Raw genomic sequence first — 10,619 nt, forward strand, 5'->3', positions numbered from 1 at the left:
AGGAATAGTTCATTCTATAACACACTAAAAGCTAACTTAAATGTGACCCATCCCTTTAAGCTATGGAGATCCACATTACGGAAAGACCCCTTATCTGGAAAACCCCAGGTCCCGAGCATTCTAGATAACATGTCCCATACCTGTACTGTTTTACTATTACAGAGAAAACAAAACTCATTACAAAATAAGTAATTTTCTTAAAATAGACTCTGTGGGAGAAGGTCTTTATATAATTCAGAGCTTTCTGGGTATTGGGTTCCCAGATAAGAGATCCCATAAGTTTCATATCTCTATATCTGAGTTAGGTGTTTTTGGTACAAAAAGTAGGCTTGTACTTTATTTAACAAATGCCACCATGGCCTCTGTATTTCTGTTTCCTGGGCTGACAAATATAGAGTATGTGTGTTACTAAACCCGTAATTCCCCTGGGATTGCTTGCCTGGCAGTTCACCCTGAATTAATGTACACTTTCACAAACTAAATTTACCTTCACTGACAATAACATAGATTTCAATTTGGAAAACCATCACAATGAGCTATGTCAGTGTTTCTAATACATTTGATTCTATGTCCCCAGAGATGGGCAATTATGGGGGTCCCATTTGTGGCTCGTGATAAATCAAGGCAAAAAAAAGATTTTATTCTGTGTTTAAAAAGAAAAAAAAAAGTTTTTTTTCATGATGACTGAATCCATTTTTCTAATATGGAGAACATGCAAATATTTTGTAACTAGCATTTTAACAACTGTAAATCACTTTATAACCAGGATGAGGTGGTTGTCAAAATCCCCACTCTACAGGGTTATTACTTGCCAAGCTACTGAATATATTTATTTTTATTATGTGCGTCATTCCCTTGCTCTCACCACCATTTCCATACCACGTGTGTCCTATTTTGCATCCCTGCACAAACTGATTGGGGGTGGGTGACAAGTAATTGATCATCAAAATTGGCAATTTTTATTGTATCAACACATGATGCATTCCGTGTAGGTAAAATTATGCAACTTAGTATTTTTCTGTGCTTCAAAGTCTGTTTTTCGAAACAATATTTCACATCATTTTTATTATTTGAAATGCAATATATATTGATAATCAGATGAAGTATCAATAATAATTCTGTAACGCTTTATAAAATAGAGGAATTGTAATTTATTATGTTAATATTTTGTATTTTTTAGTGCAAAACCTATGCCTGTGTAATTGAAAGCCATTTGATGGGTCTTACTATCGATTTTGGAATGGGATTTATCTGCTTTGATGCTGCAACAAAGGTAAACATATTATCTGATGAGTGTAAGCGTAAGCAAAAGTGAGGAAGGAGAACCCCCTAACAATGTGCAGTATGTCTAATGAGAATGTAAAGCTCTAGAGCAGGGGTCTCAAACTCGCGGCCCGCGGGCCATTTGCGGCCCTCGGTACAATATTTTGTGGCCCGCACCAACGCCTTCTCAAAAGCAATGAATGGATCGAGATTTTTATTGCGATTCAAGGGATAATGCAAGGCACGGCGGGCGGGAGCTGCTGATTGCGGAAATGACGTTATGCCATCATAACAGTTATTATGGGAAGACGTTCTGTGTGCACAATTAGCTGATTTCACAATTTTTTTGTGAAATCCCTTATGCGGCCCAGCCTCATCCTGACTTTGCCTCCTGCGGCCCCCAGGTAAATTGAGTTTGAGCCCCCTGCTCTAGAGAGTGACATACTGAGAGAGCTGCAAAGAGAAGAAAGAGGAAAAGAGTGTTAGCCTGAGAGAGGAAGAGTGATGATGATGGGCCAGGTCAACATGGTATAAAAATGGCACCGGTTTGGGTTAGAGAATAAGAGGGCATTTACTCAGGTTTGATTTTAATTTTGTCCCACAATCCGGTTTTTGCAGCAAAATACAATTTTGTTATGGAAAAAAACTATTTTTTCACAATTTATTAATCAACAAAACCAGAACAGAAAATAAAATACGCCATCTAAAACCTGTTGAAATCATGTAAAGGTCAATGGCAGATGTCCTTTTTACAACTGGAAGACCTTTCTTTTCTTCCTAGTTTTAGAATTTTTTTTTGGGGGGGGGGTTTGACGCTTGCATTTGTACGACAATATGGAAAAGTAGACGTTTTTGAGTTTTTTTCTGCGTCTTTTTTCATTTGTGCTTTTCATATTACAACTTTTCATAAATGACAGACATTCCCAGAATTTAGTTTAGTCGTGGTTTCAGAAACCTCGAAAACAATGAAAATGAGAATATTGATAAATGTCTCTAAATGTCTAAGGCAGAGCAATTATGACTAATAGTAATAAATCTGGTCCTTATTAGATTAGTCACAAAGTAAAGGAAAATGTTTATAAAGACAGTGATTAATAAGTATGTTCAGCAATAGCATTTTGATCTCCAATGTGCCATCACAATACATAATAATACTGTATATACCATTTCCTCTCCCCTGGGCCCAAGTTACAGGGCCATAAAATAAGGAACAATTACACAACACATATTGCAGCAAAAAAGTGAATAAGGCAACAATGCAATGTGCAAACCAATGCAATTTCAATTTCCAATGGGTTACCATAGTGCATACACGTAGCAAATAACTATATTATCTTAATCCCTGTGTGTTATTATAATAAAGTATACATTTTTTCTGCAGAAGTATACAAATTCCAATGTGAAAAAAGACCATTAGCCAGTTGCTAACCCCATCAGTCCATATATTATTGCTCTTTGAGGTTACAATATTATTGTTACTGTTACTATTTTTTACTTTTTTTTTTTTACTTCTCTCTCTATTCAGGCCCTCTCCTATTCATATTCTAGTCTCTCATTCAGACCACCGTCTGGTTACTAGATTAATTTGGACCCTAGCAACCAGATAGCTCCTGCCATTCCAAACTAGAGAGCTGCTGAACAAATAGCTAAATCATTAAAAAAAACATGCACAATAAAAACATTAAAACCAATTTCAGATTGTCTCAGAATATCACCCTCAACGGTGAATAACCCTTTTAAATTATGGATTGAGGTAGTTTCCTGTGAATGTCATTGCATTATATTGTTCTGATGTCCTAGACATCCCCTGCGCCATTTTGGGGAGCACATGAATTTCTTTGGCATTTTCTGCACTGAGCTTCATGAGGAACAAAATGCCGGCGCAGCACTCTCAGGAACAGTACCCCAGCCCAGTGCATTTTCTGAAGAAAAGGAGCATCAGCCTATGATAGGACATAAGCAACTAGAATCATTTGTTGCCTAAAAACTTGGCACCCCTAACAGTAATTTTACCTTACCTGAATTATTCAGGCTTATATATATGGAAATAGCTCCCATTGTATCTGTGAAGAAATTGTTCATTTTATTACATTTTTACTGTAGTTTTCTAATTGTCCGTTTGAGTAAGTTGATTCAGATAGGTATAGGCATGATTACTTGGACGCTGTCAATTCAATAATGCATACCAACTTTGATTTGCTTGAGTAAATATGACAATTCAGCCTTTCCTAAATTGTAATATTTGTCCTGGTTAGATCAATACATCTATGGTACTGCCTTCCTTAGGTACTGTAGTCACAGTTCTAATAGTACTAATAGTAAATAGAACTAATAGTAAATAGAACTTTAGTTTAAATTAAACAAAAGATTTTGGTGTCTATTTTTGGCATCTAAAATCTGTTTGGGTAACATGTAAAACTGCACAGAAAGCAATTAAAAAAAATACCAAACATACAAAAATGCATAGAAAATATTCTTTACACACAATTTAAATTATGGCATTCATAACATGCAGGCGCAATTTAACATGTTTTGATGCATCTGCCACAATTGGGTCAGACTCTTACCCCCTCCAGTGGACACAATTAAGCAAGAATTATAAGAAAAAAAAGTGAACTACCCCTTGAATGTGTCTCATCTTAACTATGTTTTTTTATTTCCTTTTTCTTTAAGGCAATTCTGTGGAAATACAAGTTCTCTCAACTCAAAGGTTCTTCAGATGATGGAAAAAGTAAAATTAAATTTTTATTCCAGAACCAAGATACAAAACAAATTGAAGCAAAGGTAAAAGTATTTTGTATCCAAACAACTGTACTCTTGGGAAATATTTTGTCGAGAACAACAAACAGTGTAAAAAATGATTATGATCATGATTATGAAGAACACAAAAGTCCATTCAGTTCATCCCCTCCAAATGATCCCCAGTGCATGCATACATACTGTATACACACACACCTAAGACCCAACACTCACAAATATATAGGGTATTATGTACCCCGTGTGTGTGTGTGTGATTGCGTGAGCGCGAAAGCTTGTGCAATTATAAATGGGCCCCAACCCTTCTTGATTCATTTGTTTTCTATTTACATATAAAAAAAATAGGTTTTATTTTACATCTTACTACAATTCCCTATTAAATCTTTATTTTAGCTTTTCTAATGCTTGTCTTTAGCTTGTTTAGCTTTTATGCATGCTATATTGGTATATTGGCCTCTTTGTACTTAATAAATGTATCAACTGTTCCAGCTAGTATAAAGGCCTTAAATGCATGTTTTTCTTACCAACCTCAATGATAACCTTTTTATCAAACCATAATAGTTTTGCTTTTGCAAAGTACCATTTTAAAGACATTCCGCTTTCTTTCATTCCCAGTTAATATGTTGCAGAGATACGCTTATAATGCTAAAGTTTGTACCGTATATACTCGAGTATAAGCCGATCCGAATATAAGCCGAGGTACCTAATTTTACCTAAGAAAACTGGAAAAACTTATTGACTCGAGTATAAGCCTAGGGTGTTTTTTTTTTAACTGTCAGGCAAGTTTGGGAAGGCTAAGTAAGCTGCCATACTAAACTATATACTTGTATATAAGTATATATTTTACACTATATACTGTATAAGTATAGTGTATATATACAAGTATATAAACTATATACTCACATATACGGTGCCATAACAAGTTCTCCGTGCTCCTCATATACAAGGTGCGCTCCTCACATAGGCGCTTCCCTTGACTTCCCCCCCCCCGTAGACGGACGGGTCCCGACGGCGGGACAAAATACTGTTTGTAACTGCAGTTGAACTTATTTAGTTCTCCTTATATAGCTTATTGTATACAGAAAGCACCCACTTATAGCCCAAGTGCATTTACAAATACTGTGTAGCTTTGCTGTAGCATACTCTAAACACAGAGGCAAATGCACCTTCTTCATGTGGCTAATGGAAGTGCTAAGTCTGGGGAGAACACCTCCAGCAACCAGATTATAATATACCAGACAGAGTACCTGGTAGAACCCAAATCTACACCTGATCTGCAATCCTATGAGCAAGCACAATGTGCATATTAACTGTGACTGTAGTAATTGACTGTTGTAATATTTAATATTCAGTGCATTTATGTCCGCTTTATGCTTTGTGTGATTTAATTGTAATAATTTATAAAGGAATACCTACAAGTGCGCTTTGGTTACCATCACCCTCAGAGGATCAGAACAGTGCCACAACAGTTCCCCGTGCTCCTCCTCACATAGGCGCTTCCCTTGACTCCCCCCCCCCTCCCCCTCCCCTCCCCCTGGACGGACGGGTCCCGACGGGCGCGCTACTCACATGCGGCAGTACCGCCCCCCTCCCCCGCGGGTGACCCTGATGCCCCACTGATACCCCTTTCTCAGCATGGGTTGGGGCAGTGAGAGGCGCTGCAGCGGTTACCTGCCTGGGCGATAGATCAATAGGATTGTGCGAACCCCAGAAACAGAGTGACATAGGAGCGTGGCACACCTGTTGCTGAATCACCGTGACCTTAAGTCCTGTCTGGGCAGCAGAGACGTGCAGCACTGGAGAGAATGCACCGGCAGTTGGTGCCTGGGTGAGGCTTACAGTGTGCGCTTCTCTCCTTCGGGGGGAATATGGGCAACCATTTTAGCTGCTGTGGGGCGCATTTCGCCTAAAATAATAATATAAAATAATAAAGTGAGCAGCTCATCTTGGAAGGTGACCCGTCCGTCCAGGGGGGTGGGGGGTGCCGTATAAACTCGATTATAAGCCGAGGATGTCTTTTTCAGCCCATTTTGGGGGCTGAAAAACTCGGCTTATACTCGAGTATATACAGTATGTCTAAAATTTTGTGTCTTAGTTATTCCATTATAAAGTTGTCTCTGCAACATATTCTTAAAGGAGACCAATTTATGATCACTGTTCTTTAAATGCTCTCTGACCCTAGTGCTGGAAATAAATTCAATTATAGACCCAAAAAAAACATCTTTCCTAGTAGGTTCCTTAATGACCCAAATAAAAGTTGTCATTTAGCATATCAACAAACCTACTAGCTTTTTCAAGCTTGGCTACTCAATTACTCAAGTCAATATCTAAATATCTGAAATCCCCCATAATAACAACTTGACCTAGCTGTGAAGCCTCCTACATTTGTAAAAGTAACAAGGCTTCATTTTCCTTGCTTATTCTAAGCGGTTTGTAGCATAAACCAACAATACATTTCTTAACAACCTTAAGTCCAGCTGAAGTCTCTACCTATGGGGCATCCACACACCACTCAGTACTATCCTTGTTAATTTCTTTAGTTAATGGCTTTAATTTAATATAACAAAATGTCCACGCATTTAGCTCCCTAAGCTCCAGCTGTTTTCCCTTCCTTCAGATGCAGGTGGCACTGGCAAAATTTCAGAAAAAATTACATTTGAAGACCTTTCCTTAAATTTAGATTCCAGTTCTGGATTATACCCAGCGCCACCCAATAACATGTGTACCTGATAGCCATATGCCGTATCCTAGCACAGGGGGATAGAAAACTGCTCAGATGTAGTAATCTGGATAACAGATACCCCTATCTGATTTTCTAATAACGGAATCTCTATAACCACAAAATTTCTAGATCTTGGCCATTACTATGACCATGGATAATGACTGAAGACACACATTGATGAATGGGATGATAAATCACTAGTGATGAGCGATACTGTCCCTTTTCGCTTCGCCATAAAATTTGTGAAACGCATTTGTCGCGTGATTTTTTTGTCGCCCATGGCTATTTTTTTGTTGCCCGCGGCTATTTTTTTTTTTGTCCCCCACGGGTTTTTTACGCGACCGTGCCCATTTTGACGTGACTGTGCCCTTTCTCTGTAGCGTCCGGGCCCAATTTGACGCGCGGCAAATTTTTCTGCAACAAATTTTCACGGAAGTTTCGCAAAACAATTCACCAATGGCGAAATGTGGAAATTCACTGCGAATCCATGCCTCGCAAAAAAAAAATCGCTCATCACTATAAATCACCCTTTAACACCTATGGGATAGGGTATGTGTTTGTATTATTCATAGAGGATCCTACAATGCCATGCGTCTAGCACCAAAAAAGTGTAATATTATGGTATTTCTTAAATCCCATCATCCTACATTGGGGAAATTGGAGCCAGTGTCTATTTTGACTTTTTAGGTGCTAAAAGAGATGTAGCTAGTGAAATTGATTCTTTGTTTTGTGGTACACAAAGGGTTGATGAAAAATAGTAGTCCCTGCCATATTAATAAATTAATTTCTACATGTACAGTATTTATCATGCATAAAATATTAAATCTGTATATTCCAGTTTACATGGCTGTACTGCAACTTGCTTGCTAACAGAAAATCAAATAACTTCTAGGTAACCTTTCCCTTAATAAAATCTAGAAATCTCATCTTTTAAAAAGTCTTTCCATTCCTTATACTCTAATGAATACAGTTGTTTTGTGTTCTATCACCAATTAATGTAATATTTATATATAATTACACTTTGTTTAGGTATAAGTGCACTGAAAGTACAGAAATGCCTCATTTTTCATCATAATTTGATTTTGGAACAAACCTTCCTGAAAGATAAGGCACACTAAGCCACACTTTTTTTCACTTTCAAAGTAAAGGTGTGATATGGCACAGGCACACTCATAAGGGCTGCTCTGGACCTGGAGTTTTACAGATACTAGATAACTCCATAATTTGGATCTCTGTAACTTAGGTCTACTAAAAAATGATGTAAACATTAATTAAACCCAATAGGATTGGTTTGCCTCCAACACAATTTAATTATATCTTAGTTGGGATCAGGTACAAAAATTTTAATTATTTGCTTATAATGGAGCCTATGGGTGATGGCCTTCCTGTAATTCAGAGCTTTCTGAATAAGGAGTTCCTGAATAACAGTATTTCAGGTGGGGTATAGTGGTTTTTAGTGGGGAAAATTATTCTATTTGAGCAACATCAGATAAGTGCCAACATATCCAGGGTTATGCTTAATTGATGTGATTTTATAGCATGTTTAGCACACCAATAATCAGTGCTCCATCTGTACCCAATACATTCAGTAGTTATTTGTTTTATATTACTGCTTAGTTATAATTATATTTCTGTTATTTATTTATTTTGCAGGAGCTGGAGTTCTCCAATCTCTTTGCAGTACTTCACTGTATACATTCATTTTTTGCTGCTAAAGTTGCTTGTTTGGACCCTCGTTTTGTGGACAGTCAGGGAGCTGCCTCTGCTGCTGTAATAACTACTTCTTGTGCCACAGCAGGTGTTTGTAAAATGAAGTATTCCACCTAATGTTTTCAAAGATTGTACATAATACGATGACATAAACTTCATAAACTGTGAATCCCTATTTATTGGATATACGCAGATGGCAACTGTGTGAGCCAGAGGTCCTCCCAGTGAAACTCAAAAAGCTGAACTTTTTAAAGCAGGAAGGTAGTCTTGTGGGTTCAATGGATCACCAACTGTATATTCATGAAATTATTATTTCATAGGTATAACTGTGAACTCGGACAACCGTGAAAGCACTTTTAATATGATCTGTGTTTTAATGTTAGTACTCAGTATTAAACTGACTTATCAATTCAAAACAGCAAATGGAAACATGAACTCAGCAATGGTTTTATGCTACTGGACATTTCTCAAACATAAATATTTGATAAATCCGTATCAGGCTGATAAAATAATGTTTTTCTGTTACAAGCAGTAAAGAAGAAAACCTTAGTTCTTGGAAGGGTCTCGTATGGTGGGTAACCTTCAGTAGCCACACTTATTGTAGGCACTGGTAAGAACCTTACATAGAGAGCTCCTTAGTAAATAAAGGTCTTAAGGGCACATTTACTTTAGTGCAAAAATTGGTGCAATTTGTCGTGTTTCACCCACAACATTTCTTTTCTGAATTTCTGCATAATTGTGCCAAACACAGGTGGCCAAAAAATTAGCAAAGGGTGCAGCTTGTGCCTCCAAGAGAAATGGTGGCTCTTGGGCAGGGCTTGGACATACATTTTTGTGCTCTTCAACTTGTGCAGGAGTCAATGCATTATACAAAGTGAATATAGTACTTTCTGCATCAATGTAAGCAGTTGTTAGGTGCAGGACTCCCTTGCACCAGAGCACACTGTCCCCAGCACCTCACACAACATAGTAGGAGCAACTTGCAAGCTGGCACTAAGCACTAGAAGATGAGTGCAATAGCCACAAGCACATTGTGTATAGCATTTTTATGACACCAATTCTTTACATCCTTGCATTTGTAAATGAGCCCTATAATGTCAAAGTTACAAACACAATCAGGTTTTCTTCCTTACTACGGTATATCAGTCTGTGTCTCCTTGAAGTGAGGAAGCCATAATGACATCTGAAAAAATTGTACAAAAGCCAGAAATCTGGTGCCATGACTTTCAAAGTCATCTCTGAAAACCGGCAACTTTGTGTATACGGATAAGGCAAGGTGACCTCTGGTTGGTTAGCATGGCATCATGACTCGGTTTCTTAAGCACTGTTTAGTATTACTATAACTGGGTGATGTTGCGCTCCCAAAGAATTGTTTATACTTTTTTGATCTATTAACATTAATTTTACTAACTGAGGAGAATAACAGTATAAGACACAGTTTAAAGCAGTAACCTACAGTATGCTGCAGAATAAGCAATATTGAGTGTGACTCTCATTGAAAAACTTCTATATTAGAACCTGTTGGTAATGACTGTGATACTACAAAAATGTGAAAATGGTTGAGAATGACGAGGTCTAAGATGCCTTTATAGCAGAAAGTAATCTGAGTCACAAGCAGAAGCCTTTCTTGGTATTCAATGAACAAAAATTAAAGGATTTTTGAAATATAAGAAATGACAAAATTTTCATATAATGATGGTACTCTTGATTTTACATTAAGAAGAGATGCATTATAGTGTTAAAATATTATATAGAATAAAATATTTTAATGATGTGCCTGTCTTTTAATAAATACAGAATGCAAAATATGTTTGCACTAAAGAACGTTTTTGTAAGTTAAAATTGGAGTAGTAATAACACTAATGTCACCATCCTCATAAACTAGGAATAATGCTGTGCAAGTTTAAGGCTATAGATGGGCAATATTATATTGTATTCATAGATACCTGCTGAATGATATATATAAGCTTGGAAATACCTGCAGTGTTTGTTGAACCATCCCAGGTATGTATGTGTAATTGAGACACTCTGCAGTATGTCACTGGGGGTCACTTATCAACACTGAGCAAATTTGTCCATGGGCAGTAACCCATGGCAACCAATCAAACTGTTGCATGACTTGTTCTACCTGTAGGTGGCTAAAAAAGCCAATCATCATTTGGTTTCT

General features: G+C 37.3%; 1 protein-coding gene across 1 annotated transcript in view; it reads left to right on the plus strand.

The window, feature by feature from the left end:
• Positions 1-10,258, plus strand: part of sntg1 (syntrophin gamma 1) — a 208,457-nt gene extending 198,199 nt beyond the window's left edge. The window contains exons 18-20 of the mRNA XM_004915197.3: positions 1,181-1,273; positions 3,937-4,047; positions 8,396-10,258. Of these exons, the coding sequence (XP_004915254.1) occupies positions 1,181-1,273; positions 3,937-4,047; positions 8,396-8,569 (378 nt within the window). The 3' untranslated portion in view covers positions 8,570-10,258. The remainder of the gene's footprint in view (positions 1-1,180; positions 1,274-3,936; positions 4,048-8,395) is intronic.
• The last annotated feature ends 361 nt before the right edge of the window (positions 10,259-10,619 follow it).

This window comes from Xenopus tropicalis, chromosome 6 (assembly GCF_000004195.4).
Source record: "Xenopus tropicalis strain Nigerian chromosome 6, UCB_Xtro_10.0, whole genome shotgun sequence".
Classification (NCBI taxonomy): Eukaryota; Metazoa; Chordata; class Amphibia; order Anura; family Pipidae; genus Xenopus; species Xenopus tropicalis.